The following is a 23,752-nucleotide window of genomic DNA, read 5'->3' as shown; positions in this document are numbered from 1 at the left end:
TGATGTATAGAGCAAAAACAGAACTCCATCTCAAAAACAAGTAAAATGTTTGAGAGATCTGGAAAAGATCTGGAGACAGGGCCTTTGGGAAGGGGTTGCTTCAGATCCTGAGAAATCAACTCTTGCCACATATGTTGCTGTGGCTATCAGTCTCAACACTACTGTGGCATTTGTTTATGTTCTTTAAAATACCCTGTGTTCCTCTTGTGCAACATTGTCTGATTAGTTTCCTTCTAAATTTGTATACTTCCTTTTAAAACTGAACCCATTGGTTTACTTTAACAAGAGACTTGCTGTTGAATTTGCCACAAATCTCCAGCTAACCTAGGATAGATCTGTGCTTCAGGTGGAAGCCAGGGCTGAGAACCACAGGGATATGTCCTTCAGCTTACCCCGTCTTGTCACTCAGGCCTCACTAGCCAATCAGAGCCTCCAGCGGAACCGCTAGTCAGATGGGAGGGTTCTTCCGGCACCAGGCTTCTAACTCAGCACTTCTGCTGAAGAAGTCGGAAGTTGTTTCCTGTGCTGCGGTGTGTTTTCAGCCGTGAGGACGTTGGAAGTTGGCTCCTGGGCTGCGGTGTGTTTTCCGCTGTGGAGAGAGCGTAGACAACCTCGGCAGCCGCATCATGGTGAGTGAGAGGCTGCTGTCCTCAGATGGGGAGGAGTGGCTGGCCATGTTCAGACTGGGAGGAGCGTACTGCTGAGCCGAGGGAACCCGTGTCCTTCCCCGGCTGGGTGGGAGCTAGCGGCCAGAACCGCGTGTTCCTGCACGTCCTTCCTGGTCCTGCCTGATAGTCCTTGCACCTCCTTGGGCCTGGGCAGCAGCTTCTGCATAACTTCACTCTAAGGACTGGGTCTGCAGATCACTGGGAGTGGGACTGCGCTTAGAAGTATCCTTGTGGAAGTCACTGTGAAATACTGGGTCTTGTAGTGCTTGTATTATCATTATGGAGGGCAGATTTGCTAAACTGGTAGAGCTCTGATCTCTCTAGTATCTTCCAGAAGTTCTGTATTTTAAACATTTAGTTTTAGGATCTGTCTGGAGTAAAACTGTATCTCCTGTTCCGAGTAGTACTCCACTACTAAACTGTGATGTAGATTAGAATTGATGGTATAAGGATTTATCAATTCTTAGGAGACATTAAGTTACACAAAGTAGAATTTAGCTAGGGGAGGGCTTCCTCCCAAATACTCCAAAGATAAGTAGTATGCTAGCCATGCTTGTTAGAGATTAGTAGGATAAGATGTAAATGTTCACCAAGATTAACCAGACATTAAGCCACATTCCCATAACAAAGGAGACCACCCTGATTTACAACCAGCCACAAGACCCACCCACCCATCAAAAAGTAGGCCTCTAACATGCTGCTCAAGGGGACATTACAGTGTCACAACCACCATTAAGTCCCGGTGTGCTTTAAAGGTATATTGTAGAACAGCTGCATCTCCAGCCTTTTTGAAAAATAGTTTTGAATGCTGGAGTGCTGGGCGGTGGTGGTGCACACCTTTAATCCCTGCACTTGAGAGACAGAGGCAGGCGGACTGAATTCAAGGCCAGTCTGTGGCTTACAGAATGAGTTCCAGCACAGGCTCCAAAGCAAAACCCTCTCTTGAAAAACAAAACAAAACAAAACAAAAAAGAAAAGTGGTTTTTAGTTAAAGTCTCAGATGTAGATTGAGGTGGACTTGAACCCTGTCTGTAGCCACATTGCCCTTGCTGTCCCCCTGACTGACCAACCTAAATTTTTGAATTACAGGTCTGCAGCACCACAGCATTCTAAACTTACCAGTTTGGGTTACATAGTAGACTGTCCATTGCAGTAACAGGAAAAAGAAAGAAAGGTTTATGTGTGGAGCAGGGCTTCTCCCTGCAGATCACTAGAGGAGGAACAGTACTGTGTACACTGCAGGGGGAAACAGATTAGGCAACAGCTAGGACACAGATTGAAGTTTAAGGCAGTGAGCTGCAGGGGTCTCCATCATAAAGAAGGAGCCGATGGGGCACAGTGAGTGATTTTCTGTGTAATTTCCCGGCATGTATTAATTCCTTCCATGTGAATGAAGACACAGAATTGGTGGGTGTACAATTTAGGGAGTGTAGCTTGAATTACCAAGTATTCAGTTTGCAGTTAGAAAATTCTCCTGTGCAGATATGTGCAATACTGGTTGACACAGCTCATAGGTTTAAGACACAGGCCATTAGCTGCAAATCTGTGTCAGTTTAAAGCACTTAGCAGCTAACATTTTACAGGGACAAAGAATTAAAATGTCTTGTTATTGGCATTCTCTCAACCAGGGAAACACCTACTTTGTTTCAAAGTCAGTATAGCAAAGTGTTCTTCCAATTATTTTTATCATTTTAAAAAGTCAATTTTAAAATTTCATTTTCTTTAAGTGCATTACTGCTTTAATTTCTATTTGTTTCTATTTTCTAGTCATTAAGACTTTCATTCTATTTATTTCTTTTCTTTTCTTTTTTTTTTTTTTTTTTTTTTTTGGTTTTTTTGAGACAAGGTTTCTCTGTGTAGTTTTGGTGCCTGTCCTGGATCTTGCTCGGTAGACCAGGCTGGTCTAGAATTTAGAGATTCGCCTGCCTCTGCCTTCCGAGTGCTGGGATTAAAGGCGTGGGCGAGTGCTGGGATTAAAGGCGTGGGCCACCGCCGCCCGGCTCCATTTTTTTCTTAAGTGATATTTATTTATATCAGTTTATATTAGTGGTTCTCAACTTGGTTGCAGCTCCCTTTGGGGGAATCAAATTACCCTATCACAAGAGTGGTCTAAGACCATTGGAAAACGCAAATATTTATATTACAGTTCAAAATAGTAGCAAAATTATAGTCATGAAGTATCAGTGAAAATAGTTTTATGGTTGTGGTCTCACCACATCATGAGGAACTGTATTCAAGGGTCACAACATTAGGAAGGTTGAGAAACACTGGTTTAGATCAATGTCTCCTGTAGCTCAGGCCTGCCTCACAATATATAATTGAGGATTTCTTTGAACACCTAATCCTGCCTGTGCTGCCCAGGGCTTGCAACTCCTTTCAGGCTGGGCCTTGGCTGGTTTGTGAGAAGGAAAAATTTACTAGTGAATTAGTATCCTCCAAGTCCTCTAGATTTTATTGGGAATTTACAAATGAAGAGGGACTTGTGTAAGAATTGAGTTCACTGACCAACTTTAAAGCAGTTGTAGTCACAGCAAAGAAAGGAAAGGTCAAGATGAAGGATGAAAGCTGTTAATATTCTGACCTGGCCCCTTGGGGCCGCCCTGTGTTCTGAAGTAAAAGCCTCATTTTAAGGGAAAACTCCTCCCCTTTCTCCCTCTCTTCCGCTTTTCCTCCAAGTGTGCATCCTTGACATCTCTCACTTTCTCTTTGTTTCTTCTCTCCTTCTTTCCTATCTTTCTCTTCATCTCTCTATTATAATAAAACTCTCCATGTGGATGCAGCACCTGGGTGTGAAGGACTTTCCACATGCTGCCCCCCTCCCCGAACTGCATCTGCCTCGCATATTTTCCCTCAACTTGTAGGATAACCTTGTTCTGGCCAGCTGGGGGTTCCCCACTCTTGCAAATTCATAACAAAAGCTTTCCTGCTTTGACAGTAGTTGACATTAGCAATGAGTAGTGAGGGAATCAATTTTAGATGTTCTGTAAATGTCCTGACTGACCATTTCCTGGGTTCACAGACAAGGCAATTAAGAATCTGGATAAAGAACTTTTATCTACTTAGTTACACTAAGTTCAGCCAGAATAGAAGAACTGGATAAAATGGTGTGGCCCTGCCTAACATGTCTGTGTTTTTTCAAGGTTTAAGATGCACAACTTTAGAGAAATGGTATAAGTAGTACTTAGTGTGCTCTAATACAAATCTCTGGTCTCTTGAGCACATAGCCATAAAACCTGTCTCAACTTTTTAACATAATTTTTGGGGATTATAGCTATGTCATTTCCACTATCTCTGTCCTGCCTCCAAACCCTCCCATAGACCCTTCATTGTTTGCTAATCCATGGCCTTTTTTTGCTTTAACAACAGTTACTGTTTGAATGTGATCTGTGTTTGACTGCACTGGGCATTGACTGTATAATGGAATGTGCACACAGAGGACCCTGTACCTTGTAAGAGAAACAGGAAGTGTTCTGGGAGAATGGAAGATTCTACTAAACTACAGTTTCCTAGACTCGGACCCTGTGTGACCCTAGGGTGGAAAGGCAGAGCTGGGAAGGCCTTTGTTGTCTGAGTCATTTGATATCAGCTCACCCAGTATAGTAACTGCTAATATCCTGCGACGCAGCTGGGTGGTCCTAGCTAATGAGGTACTCTGGAAGGAAGACTTAACAATCAGGAGCACCAATGGGAGGTAGCTTCTAGGCTCTTTCAGGATTCTTCTCTGGTTCTGCTATAGGAAGCTGTGAGCGAGGCCACAAGCAATGTCATAGTGAGTGTGGGGACCACTATCCCCAGTCCAGGAAGAGCAGGTTGGCTGAACTGTCAGAGTCTAAGCTGCTGGGACTGAGTTGGACCATGCTGGTTCTGTTGGTCCCTGTGTGGTAGCTGTTGACCTCTTTGCTTTGCTGAGTATGGATTCCCTGAAGAGGGAGAGGCTCTGCCACCATGGTATGGGAGGCTATGATGCTTATAATAATCATGGTCTAGTGTGCACACACATACATAGGCATTGCTTTTGGTTGTGTAGTGGGAAGACAGGTTGCAAAGCTGAAGACCTAGTTTCTAGAAGTTCTGAATGTTGCACTCCACTTTCAAGTTCATCTTATAATGTTACAGATAGTTTAGAAAATGGTAGGAAGTAGTAATGGGGATCATCCTAAAGCAATACATGATTAGAATGCTTTTAACTGTCTGCTACTGTTAGCCACCATGGTGTGGATTAGTGAAGTTCAGTTCCAGGGGACAAACGGAGTTTCTGAGCTGCAGAGGTATCTCAGGTTTGCATGGTGTTGGGCAGGTGGATAGGGCTGATGCCACATCTTTTTTTTTTTTTTTTAAACTCTTTTTTATTTTATTTTATTTTACAATACCATTCAGTTCTACATATCAGCCACGAATTCCCCTATTCTCCCCCCTCCCACACTGATGCCACATCTTGTGCCATAATCCATGTGGCAGGAAGCAGAGAACATTGATTTGTGATTGGGAATCACTGGGGCTCAGTTTGCCCAAAATAAGCTCTGGAGGAGATCACCTCCATTTGCAGAGAGAGCTCTGAGCATGGAGCCTCTCCGTAAGAAATATCAGTAGCCGGAGGGTCAGAAAATTAACAGTTTAAGGATCACTTTGAGTTAATTTTGTAGGAGTTGTGAAGTCCCAATTATTTAATTTCTATACACATAGACTCATAGGTAGCATTGCTCAAGATCACAGTTTTCCTGGCTGGGTTTCCTTTGGTCTTTTGGTTAAAATTGACTGTATTTGTCTTGGCTTTTTCTCTCTATCTCCTTCATTCTTTCACAAATACTGTACACATTCTTTTTTTCATTTTTATTTATTTACTTATTTTTCTGTTATCAGCTTGATGCAGTATAAATTCTTAATCCTAATAGTGAAATGTTTTATTGAGACTTGCCCAGTAATTGAGTAAAACCAAAACTTATTATAAGCCCCCCCCTGCTTTATAGCCTCCCTCATTCTGTGGGTTGCAGTCTGATTGTCCTTTGCTTTATATCTAGTATCCACTTATGAGTAAGTACATGCCATGTTTGTCCTTCTGGGTTTGGGTTACCTCACTCAGGATCATATTTTCTAGTTCCATCCATTTGCCTGCAAATTTCATGCTGTCATTGTTTTTCTCTGCTGAGTAGTACTCCATTGTGTATATGTACCACATTTTCTTAATCCATTCTTTAGTTGACGGGCATCTAGGTTGTTTCCAGGTTCTGGCTATTACGAATAGTTCTGCTATGAACTTAGTTGAGCATGTATCATGATTGAGCACCCCTGGGTATATGCCCACACATTCTTTATTATTGTAGCTTTAGTGGTAAATATAGAAGTTACATTGTGTCAATGTGTGTACTATTTTTTAATAATTCCATTTTAGCATTCTGAAGTGTTTCAATTTTGCATGTGGCTTTGAATTCAGCTTGGCTGTTACAAATTTTGGGTCATTGTTTTTGGATTGTATTCAATTTCTGGTGCAAATCGACCATAAACAACATCTTAACATTGATGCATCATGTTCCCAAGGATTATTTATTTACTGTATTTATTTAGATTTTGTTGTTAATCTGTGAGAAAGACTTTTAGATTATTGGATAAAAAGTATTATGGGGCTTGGTTGGTCAGTACATTCTTCTTGGAGATAACCTGAGTTAGAGCCCAGCATCCAAGTTTAGAGGCTTATAACCACCTATACTCCAGGTCCAGGGGATCTGATACAATTTTTTCTGCTGGGTCATCTGCACACACATGGAAGACACTCTGATACACACAAACATACACATAAAAATGGGGATAAATTTGTTTTCAAAAGTGCTTGTGACTTATAAAGCAATTAGAGCAAAACAAGTTGCTTTAGGTATTTATTACAATGTTTCTTTAAAAATCTGTTATCTTGCCTGGTGGTGGCCCACGCCTTTAACCCCAGCACTTAGGAGGCAGAGGCAGGCGGACCTCTGTGAGTTCGAGGCCAGCCTGGGCTACAGAGTGAGTTCCAGGAAAAGTGCAAAGCTACATAGAGAAACCCTGTCTCGAAAAACCAAAACCAAACCAAACCAAAACAAAACAAATTTGTTATCTTGCCTTTGGTTTAGCAAATTTTCCTTTCCTCACTCTGATGCAGACTTTTATCTAAATATCTAAATATTAATCATAGGAAAATGATCCTAACTTTTGTGAACAAGAGGATTGATATGCATAGTTAGTATAACAAAAGTTGTATTTTATTATGCTGTTTGTCATCACACAAGATTCACACTCTAAATTCCTAACTAAGGTCCTAAGCCTATTTCCCCAAGGCTGCTTACCTGTGTGACCTATTTTAACTGAAGTTCAGGTCCAGCTTATAATAGAAGTGTCTGATTCAAGGGTCAGGATCCTAGGGGAGACACTCTAGCCACTGGGCTGATCTTGGTCATGTCTCTCCAGATGTGCAGAGCGGAACATTGCTCTTGGTTTCTGTTTATACGCTCTCCAGTGGTGTCTTGGAGTTCTAGAGCTGTGTCTGGTTATCTTGAGTGAGTGATATTACTCACTGCTTTTTGGGTACAGCTTTGAGTATAGTGGGGTTCCTGATTCAGCTACTTTTACATATCTAAAAGGTCTTTTTAAAACTATGCTCATTACATTTCATCCCCTGGTCCTTGAGGCATAGTGCCAATGGGTACCACATATAAGAATTATTAACACTTTCACAGAAATTTGCAAATTCAGGCCACAATAGGAAAATGACAAAGCATACAATGAATATTTTAATTACTAATAGACAAATAAATATAAAAAAAAGTCTCAGGAACCAAAACATAAAACTATTCAAAATGTTATGTTGTGATGTTGTGTCCCCCAACATTTTTATTTATTTTTTTTTTTTCGAGACAGGGTTTCTCTGTAGTTTTGTGCCTTTGCTGGAACTCACTCTGTGGCCCAAGCTGGCCTCGAACTCACAGAGATCCCCCTGCCTCTGCCTCCCGAGTGCTGGGATTAAAGGTGTGCGCCACCACCGCCTGGCGTGTCCCCAATATATTGTGAACCTTAATAAACTTATCTGGAGTCAGAGAACAGAACAGCCACTAGATAGACATAGAGGCCAGAAAATGGTGGCACATACACCTTTAATCTTAGCATTCTGGAGGCAGACATCCATCTGGATCTCTGAGTTCAAAGCCACACTGGAAACAGCCAGGCATGGTGACACACGCCTTTAATCCCGGGAAGTGATGGCAGGAAGCAGAAAGGTATATAAGGCATGAAAACCAGGAACTAGAGCCTGGTTCAGCTTTTAGGTTTTTAGCAGCAGTTCAGCTGAGATTGATTATGAATGAGCACTTGGAGGCTTCCAGTTTGAGGAAACAAGATCAGCTGAGGTATTGGCGAGGTGAGGTTAGCTGTGGCCTGTTTTGTCTCTCTGATCTTTCAGCATTCACCCCAATACCTGGCTCCAGGTTTGTTTTTATTAAGACCTTTTAAGATTCATGTAACAATTATATAGATCACAGGATATTGTTATGATCCCTCTGGCATATACTTACTTTCCCAAATTTGTTTCTCCAAGTTTGGTATGCACCAAGTTGAAAACAAATTCATAAATAGAAGGAAATGCAATCACTTTCAAACAAAAATGTTGTAAAGGGGGCATAGCCTTGTTGGAGCTGTAGGGCTCTGAGCTAAGCCAATCAAACTACAGCATCATCCTAACTTGATAGTGTCAAATAAGAGCCTGGGGTTCATGGTTGTGGGCCAGATATTTCTTCTTTTATTAATGAAAAGAGCAACTAAGAGTTCAGTAAGCATCATAATTAGCTTCTAAAGTTGTTTCTCAGTTTTTTTGTATGTTAATATTATGAAAAAAATTATGAGTATAAACATCAGGAAGTCTGGTGAGTCTCTAGAGGCTTCCACCTTTGTGTATGACCAATGTATATAGACCCCCCCCCCTTTGGGCAAAAATGACAATGATGTTGTAGGACAGAACCAAGGATATGGGATATAATATAATATAGCCTGAGGTGTCATCATGGAGATGAAACATTTCCTAAAAAAGTTTCTTGAATAATGATTTGCACAGATATGTCTGCCAGAATCATAAGTTCTTGCTTTGTTCCTTCTGTGGTAACACTAGTCTCTGGAGCTTGTTGTCAAAGTTACTCCTAAAATGAAGCTTATTAAACAAGCCCAAAATAATCATAAGGAATTTATATGCCCAGAGGACCAATATGTATACAAAAAAACCCCAAAAGCTTTCCTTTATCCAGTGGAATAAGTTCCTCGTGGGGCATCTGGTATAGTCAAATCTAAATATTCTACAAGTTATATCAAATCAAGAGCATTTTTTAAGCTTGCTTACTATGGGCATAGGCAATGGTGTCTGCTTTGAATACAGCTCATAAATGATGGACTCTTATCTGTCTATCTGTCCTCCCAGGGTCTCAATATCCCTAGTAATCTCATAATCCATTGACTGTAATTGTGGCATGTTAAAGGAAAGAACAGTGGAAATGTCATTAATGGCTTTCTAGCTTTTCCTAAGACATCTGTGAGTTCATTATTATATAGGGTACCTGAGTCAAAAACATGTCTCTGTTCAGGGATTAGGCTGGAGATCCTGGACATGTTTACATGTCCTGAGAAATGAGTTGTAACTCTAGTAGCATTCTATATAGCCAGACATTTAGGTTGTGCAGAATAAAAAGTGAAGTCCAAGGTATCCCTGGTGATGATGTAGATAATAACTGTGAAGTTGAAGGCCTTCATGTAGCATTCCATAAAGACTGGTCTTTAAGTTGGTTTGCAAATACATAAGGAGTCAGTTCCGACATTTGGAGCTCACTGGGCAGAGGGTGGGTGGACACAAAGGTCCCAAGTGAAATGGTATGTTTCTCTGTGTACTAGATAATCTCTGTAGTTAGACTAATAGGCAGTAGGTGTGTGTATTAAGCTGGTACTGCATTGTTCATATAGACTAAGAGTAAATATATTTTGCAGAATCCATGATCACACAAAGAGGTTTGCCTTGGGTCCAGTAGAAACTTACAGATTACCATTTTGTTTCAAATCCTGTAGAAAAGGGCTGAAATAGGTCTGCATACTCATTGAAAACTGAGTTTTGCTTGGATATATTCTTCTCTTTGTCTGTTCTTCTGAATAAGTTGTAGCAGATAATTTTGAGAGATCTGGCTGGCTGTAGCTAGTCTCTTCAAACTTTAAGCTGTATATTTGTTAGTATCTGCCAATGATTGCTTTAAGACAGTTAGTTCCAAATGAAGGCAGGTAATCAGTTTGTGAGTAGTAGCTAGTCCATCAGACAAGGGATTATTAGTCAATTTTTGTTGTTAAGTAAGATTTCTAATGTCTGCTATATCTATATCTGTATTGATATCCAAAAGAACTCCAAGTAAGGAGCTAACCAACGTAACTCCAGCAACTATCAATTATAAAGATTTTCTTGCAGCAAACCTATTTCCTGAGTAGTAGAAGACTGGTATTCTCCTAAATTCAGTCTCAGAGCAGAGTTCTTCAGGTAGTAGTCATGATTTGAGGTTGAAGGTAAGTGAGATCTTCTGGATCCTTTGTGTAATTATGTCGTGCAGGTAGACTAAGGTCAGGCATTGTAAGGATCCAGAGGATCAGCTCCCAGCCCTTACCCAGGGTTCCTCAGAAAAACTTCTCAGCAGTGAGAGGGGTAAATGATTTCTGTAGTAACTTCACACACACAGGCCAGGGTTCTTCATTATATGTGTTCTTTATTCTCATTATAAATTCACAAGCATATATATCCATTCATTAACAACTTGATAACATTAAAAAAGTTTACAAAGGTCACATCTCAGGAACACAGGCATTCTTTGAAGAAATGATGAAAGTTACATGGAACAAAACTTTTCTATATTGTAGCCAACTGCAGCTCAGCTCTGAAGGTTCCACTGCCTCTTAAAGGGGCTGCGGCAGGTTATAAAGGGAGGAAACTAAACCATTGAGAGATCTAAGAAAAAGGCAAACAATATATGCATTATTTTACATTTCTTAAGTGTACTAATAGTGTAGTGCTGCGGGCCACAGGAATATATCATAAGAACTCAGCTGGTTATGACAAAGTCACTACCTGGAGTGATCAGGGAATTCCTCCAGAGGAAGCCAAATCCCAAGGAGTTTTTGGTGTTACTTGGCTTGTTATATATTAGCTGTTTTCTGTTATGAAAATCATGTGTGCCTTCATAGCTTTCCCAATTGACTTTTCCCTAAGAAGGGCTAACAGTGTAGACTGATCACTCTCTGGACATACACATTCCAGGTATTTGGAGAACAGCCTCAGGAAAGGCTTTCTCTGGAACCAGATTATCTCCCTTGACCACTTTGAAGGACTACAGGAAACACCACCCAGGTGGGCGCCCATTGTTAGTCCCAGGTGGACTAACAATGATAACAGCCCACATGCAAGTCACCTGATTTATGGTAAATTCCACAAGGAGACACCGCCTAGGAGAGGTGGACGTTAAGTAATAGCTTTACACAATTTAGCTCGGACCCTCCCTTTATATACCGAGACTTCCAGGAGGCAGAAGAGAAAAGAGATTGGAAGAACTAGATGGGTAAGAACTTGAGAGGAACAAAATGAGATGGGGAAGAACTAGAATGGAGGGCTAAAAGAGAGGACTAGAGGAATGAGATGGAAGATGAGGAAGAGCCAGATGGGGAAGAACAAGATGAGGAAGAGCCAGATGAGAGAGGAGATGTGAGAGGAGCTGATAGGGGAAAGAACTAGATAGATGAGAACCTAGAAGGGACAAAACTAGATGAAGGAATTAAGATAGAACCTAGAGGGGACAGTAGATAAATATAGAGAAATCAGGCAAGAGAGGAGCTAGACATGAGAACAGAACTGAAGCTGTGTATAAAGGATGTTATGCCAGAGGAATTAAAGCAAGTGGACTATAGAACTCGGTGTGCTGAGATTATATTTCCTGAAAATAGTCCTCGCCGTTAGTAGTTCTCTCTCCTGAGCCCCTGGGATGTATAATATTAAGGCTGGTCCCTCAAATATTATACAAGAGTGTAGGCTAATATTTTGTACTCCCTAAAATGCAGAAAGGTTAAAAAAAGCACAGGGACTGCCGCTTTCCTGAAAAAGCAGCTTCCTGCTGAGCCAGGTATAGTTAGTAACCATGGCAACCTGTTAACCAAGGAGGAAGCAAGTAGAGCTGATTCACCAAAAGCTGGCTGCATAAAAAAGGGGACATTTCAGATCTAAGAATACATTTTCTGCCCTACCATAGCCTAGGGAATGGGTCTAGTAACTTTTTGTTTAAGGCTGAGAGACTGGGCATCTCATAACTTGTGGGCTCTGGAGCCTTTTCCCATGGTAGAGCTGAGTGTAACACTAAATCCCCTCTGAATTGGGTTAAAATAATTTAGTTGGCTAATTGTCTGATAGGCACATAAAATCCAGGACTAAAGGTAATCAGTTAACTGAGCTTAGATCTTACATCAAAAACTGGTGTGTAAGCTCTAAACAAAGCGTAAAGTGCTCTTTTGAGTCAGAGCGTGGAAATGCCGGTTCTGATAAGGGTTGAAGGGAGCTCAAGTCGCTATTTGATCTCTTGAAGGACTATAATATAACAAGGACAGACACCTACACTATCCATCTAGTTCACCACAAGTCTTCTGAAGGGCTTTGATCTAAGCAAGACTAGACAGCTGCAGTTCCTCTCATGAATAATATCTGTGAAAGTTCCTCCTGTGTTCTCTTCACAAGGACATTTCTTTGGGTAACTTACCCTGTCAGTTGGGCTGTTGATAGAGAACAGGCATCAGTTTCTCACCAAAAAATGAGATAATGACTGTACTCTGAGAACTTGTTTTATATACCAGAAAATACAGTGTAGGAAAAAGTCATCCTTCTATAGCACACAGGGATAATAGTGCTCAGAAACTGAGGAATATATGCCAGCATTTGTGTGACAAGTCCTGTTATAAAGAGAAACCATGAGATAACATAAGAGAATCACAGGTAGATGCAACCAGTTATTTATAGACAGTATTTTTCATAAGTCTTGCTTATGAACTTAACCTCCATCAGATAGGAATTTCTCTGTATGGTAGCCTTATAAATATCAGCTCTCATTACTGTGTATCTTTGTGGACTCTGTCAAGGCATCACCATGGGCTCTCTGGTAACCATTTGAGGGGAATTAGGGGAGTTGACAAATGAATGGTGTTAGACTGCTTTCTTTGATTTTACAGGATTTCCATGTTATGGGGAAGATATATCACTCATCAAATTGGGGTCCTTTGTGAAGAGTTCCTGCATGTGATGTGCGGTTGGGCTCATAGACCACACAGTTTCCAGTGCCCCATTCCTTGAGCTGTGGCAGTGGAAGAATCATGTAGAAATAATAGGGAAGTCCTAGGTGTGCATGTTTTCAGTTTGGGAAAGATCATACCTGCAGTTTTCCATAACTGTAAGTTTCTGTGGTCTGTCTTTTATGTGATAACTTGGCACAAAAGAGTCATAGTATCTAGAGCATCTTCTGGTTGTAAATTGTATCATATCCACTCTTGGGTTGACATAATCAATTTGGTAGCTGGTATAAGTCTAGGCTGAAATTTCAACAGTTTGGGAACTAATGTTTCATATTCTGGGAGGAAAGAAGTATGTGATATTCTTGGTGTGTATTCAGTGGAATTGAGAAGTGTTGTTTCATTGTCATGGAGTGTATGCTTGGTATCACAGCACAAAAATTTTTTTCCTCATTTGGCAATCAGGTTTTTTTTTTTTTTTTTTTTTTTTTGTTATAAAGATGGGTTTGTATCATTGATAATTAGTAGAGTCCATTGTTCCAATGCTTTCATAATTTTCCTTAAAAATACATCAGTAAATGTACTTGTCAAGTTGTAAATCTTCTGAAAATGGTGTATGAAAATGATGGATAGGTTAGTTAGACTACATTGTCTCTTCTTACCACTTAGATTTGTTGTTTCATTGGTGGTTTATTGAACCTTGTATAGTGGAAGTCCAGTTGAAGTTGGAGCACTTGATGGACTACAAGGCAATTTGAAAAGACTTGCTCTCTCAGATCTAGTGTGAATTGGATGATTGCATTGAGAGTTTATCCCATATGTTAGAGGTGACATTAGTTAGTATATTAGTCCTATTCGCATCATTTGGTACCCATCTCAGAGATTCTTTTTTTCTTTTCTTTTTTTTTTTTTTTTCGAGACAGGGTTTCTCTGTGTAGCGTTGCGCCTTTCCTGGAACTCACTTGGTAGCCCAGGCTGGCCTCGAACTCACAGAGATCCGCCTGGCTCTGCCTCCCGAGTGCTGGGATTAAAGGCGTGCGCCACCACCGCCCGGCCTCAGAGATTCTTATATGGGGGTTGAGGCCTTTTGCATTAAAAATTGTGCTATATAGGCCATGTCTGTATAAAATATGACTAACTGTGCTAAGGTATAATCTGAGTTCCATAGAACACATGGGTTCTCCTCAGGTGGTGGTTATGAAGGGTTGTGGCAGCAGGTCAGTCAAGATCAATGAAAGTCTGTAATGTTGTGTTCCCAATGCTGTAATTTCCAGCCAGTTATTAATTGGTGGAAACGAATCATTTTCTGCCTTCTCTATCAGTTATTCCATATGTCCATTTTACCATAGTAGGGTAGGTTAGGAAATTCAGCCAGAAACACTACAGTTATGTTTGTCCTATTCAGTTGTGGTTATAGTCCAAAAAGTGAATTTGAGCATTTGCATTCGTATGGTAGTGGTATTGTATTCCAAGAGCGAAAATGCTTCCGTGGTGTTCTGTCACTGACTGTCTCATGGATTTGTGATGGTTGATGCTGAATGTCCCTTCAGTCAAGTAACCTGGCTCTTCATTCTGGTCTCAATCCTGATTATTGTATACATTTTATTTGCAATCCCTGTAGTTTTATTGTACTGGTAACCAAACACAGGGTTTGTCTGCCATATGTATAAGGCCAAAAGTGCTGAGAGGAATTTTATGTTTGCTGCCGTATCTGGCATCTCAAATCTCATTATCTCCTTGTTCTTCATAGTAAGGGTGGAAGGATGGTTTAAGAGATATTTCTCTCTAGTTTAAATTGTAGATGCCTGATGCTGCTGTGATATTTCTCCAAATTTATGTTAAATGATATTTCAATGTGTTTCTTTAAAATCGGCATTTTCCTTGTCCTTTTGGTCTTTGGTGACTGTCAAACTTGGTGCAATATGGGCATTAGCTTTTCTCATCACAATAGCTATACCAAACTGCATTGCTAATAGCTTCACAATGAGCATATTGATCATATAATGTATTCCTGGTGTGTATGGGTTTAGAATGGAGTGTTCATTGTTCTAATATTCTGGTAGGAATCCATCCAAGGTGTAGTAGGGTAAATCACAAATATCATAGTTTACTCTTGGTTTTTTTGTTATGGAAGCTGTTGGTATGGTGGTTGTTTTGTTCATTGTTCCTGTTGCTGTAGATTTAGCTGTTGATGATGACTCTGACTTTGACCATCCAAATGGTGTTGGTGATGGTGAAGCAAACAATGGTGTTGTTAGCGAGCCTGATCTTGACTAATTGGGTAATGTTTAATTTACGGAATTCAACAGGAGGAGTCCCAGGAGTAGTGTCCTGTGTGCTTTGCCCTAGCAGATTGATATCATGGTGGTATTCCATCTTGTGTTCTCTTTCTCTACAGTTCAGATTTCCTTTCTTGTCTGTGGTCCAGATTGTATTGCTTCTTCCAGGTGCCACAACTTCTGTCTCTTTAAATCTAAAGTATTTCTTGTTTCTGTAAAGACATTCATGGGGAATTATTCTGCATAGTCAAGAACTATATGGTTATTCTATCTCTAAATCTGAGTTAATAGCTTTTTCTAAGCTCTATTCAATAAAAGCTCTATTCAGTCTTTGTCTAGTGTTCAACTCACAGCATGCAATTTAAATAGCATTTTCAAGGGGTATCTTTGAGTTGTAATTGGTTTGAAGCAGTCCATTCCATCTTTTTATATTGCCAACTGCAATTGGGTTATATGCTAAATTGGAAGACCCACTGTCAATAGTCTGGAACCACCTGTGGACTTTAGACCCTGTTAAATGTTCCTTGATCTGACTCAGTAATTATTAGGCAGTTGTATCTGGCTACCCAACACTAGAGTATATATCTGTTGCCATTTGGTCTGGTCTATGACTTTCTCTAGCTAATCCAAGGATTGTGCTTATATCTACAAGGGTGCAGGCAGATAGACCCCTGTGACTAGTCAAGCGTTCAATGAAATCTATTTGTAGTTTATAATTAAATTATTTAAGAGACCATGTTATAGCTGATACTCGATTTCTGAATCTAGTTTTAAGTACTGGACAAAGGCAGCAGTCTCTAATGGCTTCTTTACAGGCCTGCCAGGATACTTGAACGCTCTTTTTATCAAACCACGTGTGTCTATGTTTTAAGTGATCTAGGATTTCTCGTTTACTGTTATGCTAATATTCTCAGGTTTCTTAATTTTCCAGTCTGTGTTCATTTTAATGATTATTCTGGGGAGTAGGGAAGCCAGGGGAATCCGTGGCTGATATGTAAAATTAAATTAAATTATAAAATTAAAAAAATAATTATTCTCATAGGGTTGTCATGATTTAATTTGGTTCTCCATTTCCCCTCATTTTTTAGTGGTAGGGATAAACTTTCAAGTTCACCAACTATGTGATCTATCATCCTTGATAATTTATTCTGAATTTGTTCCCTAGGAAGTTTTAATATTCTAGTCTTAATTGAACACAATGCCAATTTGTCTACTATTTCATTATTTTTAAGTGTCTTGTCTGACCTGCCTGTGTGCATGTTTACATGGCTTACATAAGTTTTGATGTCTTTGCTATGTTTTGTCATTTCCATCGATGCCTCCCTTGAGCAAATTATTATCTGCCAGCTTGTGGTTTTCCATTTTGATGACCACATGGCTATACCATTGTACACACACCATGAATTGGAGAAGATAAAGCTTTTCTTTATGCCTTCCTTAGTTGGTTGTCTTATAGCCAGCAGTGCTACTATTGCCGTGACCATTCCGTTGGTTCCCAAATCCAATAAGTGCCTCTTTTGGGTGAGGGGTGAGCAGTTTAAGGATGGGGACTATAGGCGATTGAACTATTTCTTCAGTTCGGGAAGGCACAGACTCCTTTGCTACCATATCCAGGTCACGAAGGAATTCAGATAGGTACCATTTCCACTATGATATTTTTCATTCCATGGCTAAGCCTGCAAAGGATTCAGGCTTTGAGGGGATCCAATCCATCATTGATCAAGTATCTGAATGCCTGTTGTTCTCAAAGGTTCAGTAACTCTACTTGGCACCCTCTTACATCAACTGGAAGGGCCACAAGTTCCTCCTGCCAGAGATAAGCAGAATGACTGCCTTAGCAAGCAGGAACTTTCCTCAAGCACCTAAGGGGATGGAGGCCCTTATCCAAATACCTGACCTTGAGAAAGGCCATCCTTGGAGACCAGACACTCCACTACAATTTAAGAGCAATTTTCATTCCTCAAGGGGCATGATGCAGCAAAAACAGTGAGCTTTTCCCTAATTGTGTTTCTTTGTGTCTTAATTTTACTATATGAGCCTGTTTGTCTCATATGCTCCCAAAAGGGAAGGATCTGATTTCTTACCCCTCTTCCATGATACCATACCATTCTGACTGCTCCATACTTACTAACTGAACTCTTGCCTTTAATGGCCTTCAGCTCTGGATCTAGATTGGATGCTTTTCATTCTTGGGGTCAGGTATGTCCAGTTAGTAAATCTCTTTAACTTTCCTGTCCTTGGTGTAATCAGGAGGGCACATTGGGGATTCCAGTGTGTAGTCATCATACTATATGGTTACACAGTAGTAAGGATTTTTTCCAAAGAATTATTTTGTTTAAAGAGACTGTCATTGTATATACATTTTCATTCTTCAAAGCCCACTCAGAATTTCCCAAAAGAAAAGGCATAAGGGAACTCCCAAAATACATAGTGTGAATCATTAAAATGAAAGTAATAAGGTGTTGGGGAATTGTCGTCTGCAAAGTTGAAATGCTGGAACTTTGTCAAGCAATAGTGGTTGCCATGTGGTCCATGCCACCCATTACCATTCTACCTTAATTTTCACTCAAGAAAACATTTCTAAATGATTTCATCGATTTATAGGGAGGCAGTGAGTATCTTTGAAATTATTCTTCACCAAATTCTGTTGCTTAATCATACAACAAACATTAACATATATCATGTGTCAAGAGTTGTGTGTGATCCTCTTGGAAGTCAAGCTATAATGTGATCTTTGCTTGGAAGCATTTCTTGGAAATTTTTGACTGAACGTGGGCCTACTGGTGGTTTAATTGCTTACATTTTTATTTTTTTCTTAATTTTTATTTTCCTTTATAAATGAACTCATAAGGACTTGTTGGTTTTTGTTTCCTTTTCATGTGTATCCTTATTCATTAGTTCCATTTGCAAGCAGTTTTAGTCATTTTCCTCACTTAGTCATTTGCTTAATTATACCACATTCCACCACATATATGTCTCCTCCTGGATTGAAACAGATACCATAACTCCATTCTTTTATAGTCTTTTACAACAGGAATGAAATACCATAAAATAAATATTTTTCTTTTTGTTATTCAGATTTTCATTCTTACTATAGAACTGTTGGAATGGATTAAACCCACAGAAACCTACATTCTCATAAAATCACCCTTTATTCTAGAAATCAGAGTACATCTTTTTTTTTTTTCTTGGAGCTGAGGACCGAACCCAGGGCTTTGCGCTTGCTAGGCAAGCGCTCTACCACTGAGCTAAATCCCCAACCCCTCAGAGTGTATCTTTGAAATCATTGAAGTTCATTGTACATGTGTTTGTAATGTATACTTTGTCTTTCTTTGAGACTGGGCTGTACTATGTGTTTACCCTACTGCCCCAGCCTTTTGAGTTATGGGACTAGGGGAATGATCCACAGTTCCTGGATCTATTTTTATTTTCATTGTGTTCAAAAACAAAGAAAAGAAAGTCATGAGAGGATCCCAACAGTTTAAGAATAGGAGAGAAGGCTGTGGTGTCATTGTAGGGATTCCATGAAGCTGTTAACAAAACTTCAGCCTTGGAATATCCATTATTATCCTCCTGGAATTAGTGTGAAAAAGTATATTTGGAGTACATGGTAGATGACATTTTTTTTTTATGTTGACCAGTGATTCAATTGACTATTTCTTAGTTCCTGAATTTGTGAGACTTTAGTAAATTACATAGTTCATTACTTAAAATTGGAAATTGTTTTAGTAGAAAGGAAAACTGCATGTTTTAGAGAGTGAGTATTGCTTCTAAGTATTGAAGTTTCTAGCCTATATGATTTTTTTTTTTTATCCCATTAGTTCTGGAAATGTGTTCTTATCTTCTAAAATATTCACTAGGTATTTTGAGCATGCCTCATCATAAAATCTGAAATCCTGTCAAAATGCTTTTGCCTTATGGATGATATATGCTTAGCTGGTAAAGTCTAAAGAGACACCCAAAACATCAAAAGGTACTGAAAACTTTTGTGTACCACACCAGTATCATGGAGAATTATTCAGTAATGATCATTGGAAATAATTTGCTTTCTAGATACAGCTTAATAATGTCTGGTCTTTTTAAATAAATAGTATTCAGTGTGGCCTTATGCTCATTGAGGTACATTTACACAGGGTTTTCTTTTCTTTTCTTTCTTTCTTTTTTTGTTTTTTTGAGACAGGGTTTCTCTGTATAGTTTTGGTGCCTGTCCTGGATCTCACTCTGTAGACCAGGCTGGCCTTGAACTCACAGAGATCCACCTGGCTCTGCCTCCCAAGTACACCGCTGCTGTCCAGCCATACAGGTTTTTCAATTAACAATAGAAACTGCCGAGATACATTTGATCCTCATTTTAACATTGGAAAGTAGCATAAGTAGTATGTCTATTATTATAATTTTACAAAGAAGGAAATAAAATGGAGAACTATGAATAGGGGAGTCAAGACATTCTCTCTATGCTGTTAAGTTCTAGACACAGAAGCGACACAAACTGAAAACATACTTGGTAGTGTTTAATATGGGATGAATTAGTTTAAAAATGGCTTTGATTCTCATACCTTTATTAAACTATCCTCAGTGCTTAGTTTTTACCTAACTAATTTGTAATGTCAAAGTTAGGACTACGGCCTTTATAGTACAGTGTGCATGTATAATTCTAGGCCAAGTTGCTACATGCTAGTGCTTTTTCTTTAAAAAGTTTCAATTTTAAATCATACCAAAAGTTTCTCTAGGGAGAAGCCACCTTTCCCCTTCTTAGGATAAAGTTTCTTTGCTGTACTTTTAATAAAGGGAGTTTAAAATTTGATTTAAAATTTAACTTGCTTATATTTTTATTTCAATAATTTGATTGACTAATAAGTATTTTTGGTCCAGTGAAAACAGAAATAATTTCTTCCTTTAAAAATCTTGCTTTAAGCTGGGTGGTGGTGGCACACATCTTTAATCCCAGCACTTGGGAGGCAGAGGCAGGTGGATTTCTGTGAGTTTGAGGCCAGCCTGGGCTACAGAGTGAGTTCTAGGACAGGAACCCTGTCTCAAAAAAACCAAAAACAAACAAACACCCCCCCCCCAAAAAAAAAAACCAAAAAACAACAAAAAAATGCTTTAAAACCACACAGATTTACATTCATTAAATCTTATCAGGTGTCACAGAAACCCTTAAAAAGAGACTGAACATATATAATACTAGGCAGTGGAATGATTGACAATAGTGTCACACTACTTTTTACAGTGTCTCAAAGGTACCAGCTCATTGGCATTCTTACTCTAGCATCAGTCAACTGACACTCTACCCCTTTGTAAGAGTACCGAGTGGTGTTTTTTCCTTTTTTGCTACATAGTTATTTCCCATATAAGAACCAGAGTGATCTAGTTATTGTGACAGGAAAAACCCTTTGGTCATTTATTACCAACTTAGCCGTTATTCTAGCCGTTGTGCTCATTCTCATCCTTCTCCTTCCAGTCATCCTCCAGTGACCAACAAGCCTTGTTAGATCTCAACATGATTTCAAAATGTCTAAATTAAAAACAAAAAGGGGGAGATAGCATGGTCTGCATGGTGACCATTGCTGCTTGACAAAGTTCCAGCATTGCAACATTGCAGACCACACATCTCTAGCACCTTTTTAATTTCATCTTTAATGATTCTTGATATTGATGCCTTTCTTTTTGAGAAATTTTGAGTGTGCTTTGGTAAAGGATAAAACCGTGTAAACAAAATAATTTGTTGGAAAAAAATCCATGGAACCAGGAATTAATTTGTTCCCTCCTAATTACACTAAGAACAGGAATGTTAGCTATTTACTAGATACACCTGATCCCAAGGATGAAATGCCTACAATTCAGATCCAGAGACTGAGGCCAAAAGGGCAAGAGTTCAGTTAATAAATACAGAGAAACAGAAGTGTACAGTATAATGGGAAAGGAGTAAGACATCAGGACCTTCCCTTTTGAGAGCATTATGAGCAGAATGTGCCAAAATATAAAGAAATTATAGAATAGTTGTGTGCTCCCCCAAAGAAGTCCTTTTCCCAAGGTCAGTCATTTGGATAAGGGTCTCCATTCCCTCGGGGTCTTGAGAAAAGTTCTGGCTTGCTAAAATGGGAGTCATTCTTTTTTTAAAATTTTTTTATTTTCTCAAGACATGATTTCTCTGTGTAACAGCCCTGGTTATCCTGGAACTCACTCTGTAGACCAGGCTGACCTCTAACTCACAGAGATACAACTACCTCTGCTTCCCGAGTGCTGGGATTAAAGATGTTCACTACGACTGCCTGGCAAGGGAGACATTCTTATTTCCAGCAAGAGGATATTGTGGCCCTTTCATTTTCATGAGTATTGTATGTCAAGGTCAATGTTAGATTTGTCAACCCTTGATCTCAAGTCACACCCCTAGTCTCCCTTTTAATCCTATGTGCAACTATTGAGTATGAAAGGTATAGTTTTTTTTTTTTCCAATTAAAAGTTGCTGACAGCCAACCCGTTTCACCCTCAGACCATGTAGGTCTCCTTCCAATCACCTCCTCAGACTCTACATATCTTCTTTGGGATCTGAACCCCCCCCCCCATCCACTACCCCACCAAAGCAGGTCAGGAACCAAAGTGATCGAGTTAAATTGTTGCTCAGTTTATGCCACTCTGAGGTTTTAGAGTTTTTCAGTGACTTGGAAATCTTAGGCCTGTTCTTACTGTCCTGAGTGGATTTTTTTTATTGTTTTGTGATCTAGCCCAGGTTAGCCACTGATTCATGGCAGTTTTCCTTCCAGCTTCTGAGTGCTAGGCCTGTATGCCATGTACTCCTGAATAGTTAAATTTAGTGTCAGATCTGAAGAGCTAGGTTTACTTCTTTTAGAGTTAGAAAGGAAAATGGTTCAGGCAATTTGAGCTATATAACAGAGGCTGCAGAGAAACAGGGCATTTGTTTACATTCATTGTGCCATTCATACATTGGTTGGAGGGATTGAAAAACAAAAACTCAACAAGTGTGGAGTAATGATAACCAAATTTGGCTGCTTGTTAGGATTGCTTACTGCTATGAATTTGCTTGTGGGGAAAGGGGACCCCTGAGGATATCCTGTGCAAAATATGCTGGACAGATGCAGTGGGAGCTAGGCAGATGTATGACATGCAGGCGTGGTGGCAGCCAGTAATTCACAACCCAAATGTTGCATTCACATGGAAAGTTTATTAAAATAGAGAGATGGCGAGGTAGAAAGGCAGGAAGAGGGAGAGAGAGAGAGTAAGATGAAGCAAAAGAGAGGGGTGCACACCTCATGGGAGGAAAAGTAAAGAAGGGCAGAGTTTTCCTTAAGATGAGGATTTTACATCACGATTCAGGGTGGCCCCAAGGGGCTGTTTTTCAAGGTGGTGTGTTGCTGGAGGGCTTCTCTCCAGGTTCCCCAAGCCCTGCAGTCCCACAATCCACGTATAAAATAATCACTCAGATGCTTATATCACTTATAAACTGTATGGCCATGGCAGGCTTCTTGCTAACTGTTCTTATATCTTAAATTAACCCATTTTTATAAATCTATACCTTGCCACGTGGCTGGTGGCTTACCAGAGTCTTTACATGCTGCTTGTCCTGGCCGTGGCTACAGTGTCTCTCTATTAAATGCCAGTCTACTTTCGAGAGGTATGAGCTTTCAGCTGCTGTTCCATTGCACAACAGAAGCCATCGGCCCTCTGCCTGTTAAGCTGCCTTCAAAGAAAAGGGCACTGTACCTTTCCGGATTGCGAAGGCCACTTCAGGGATGGGGCCATATTGTCCTGGCCTCAGAAGATGCCTTTTGATAAAGCCATAACCACACTTGTTTTGGCAAGAATCGGTAGTCCCTTGTTTTGTGTTCTGTCTGTCCATTTTGTCCTGTTGATTCGAGGATACTTTGTTGTCCAGTGGCTAGCTTTTGCCACAATGAAAGTTGACTTCACATGCAGTTTCTTCAATGCCCATATTTTCTCTGAAGTAGATTGGTACTGCCAGGAGCCGACATGTCTCAAAAAAGAAAAATTTTCTAAGTTATTAAAACATTTTAAATGCCATATTCTGTAGATCTCTGAAGGGTTTGAAGATGACCTGTCTAAAACATCTCTGCTCAATTTTTAAAACATATCTACTATGACTACAAGTTCTATTGTAATGTCTAACTACTATCTTTCATTTCTTTATATCCTAATAGTTGGTAATAATAACATTCAAGGATCAGAAATTTGCATTACATTGTTAAATGAATGGTATGAATACAATTAGAAATATACATATAGCATTTTCTAACAATATCAATTTCAAATTTGTATACAATATAAAACAATCCAATCCAATGTAAAGTATTTAAAACTAGTAATTGTCTTTTTCATTTCTTTCTTTTTCTTTTTCTTTTTTTTTTTTAAACAAGAACCTTAAATCTAATCTCCTTTGCTTAGCCTTTTTCCTAACCCTTGACAATAACTTGTAACCAACCCCCCTAAATACTGAAAATTATCCCAGACCCAAAACCCATTAAAAAG

The 23,752-nt window shown here is 39.6% G+C and overlaps 1 protein-coding gene across 1 annotated transcript in view; it reads left to right on the top strand.

Moving 5' to 3' along the window:
* Positions 1-466: 466 nt before the first annotated feature.
* LOC114709800 (zinc finger protein 431-like) overlaps positions 467-23,752 on the top strand; it is a 42,666-nt gene continuing 19,380 nt past the window's right edge. The window contains exon 1 of the mRNA XM_037197720.1: positions 467-629. Within this exon, the coding sequence (XP_037053615.1) occupies positions 627-629 (3 nt within the window). The 5' untranslated portion in view covers positions 467-626. The remainder of the gene's footprint in view (positions 630-23,752) is intronic.

The sequence above is a fragment of the Peromyscus leucopus genome, chromosome 20, assembly GCF_004664715.2.
Source record: "Peromyscus leucopus breed LL Stock chromosome 20, UCI_PerLeu_2.1, whole genome shotgun sequence".
In the NCBI taxonomy this organism is placed as follows: Eukaryota; Metazoa; Chordata; class Mammalia; order Rodentia; family Cricetidae; genus Peromyscus; species Peromyscus leucopus.
The sequence above is the reverse complement of the archived record's forward strand: the minus strand, read 5'-3'. Positions and strand labels throughout refer to the sequence as shown.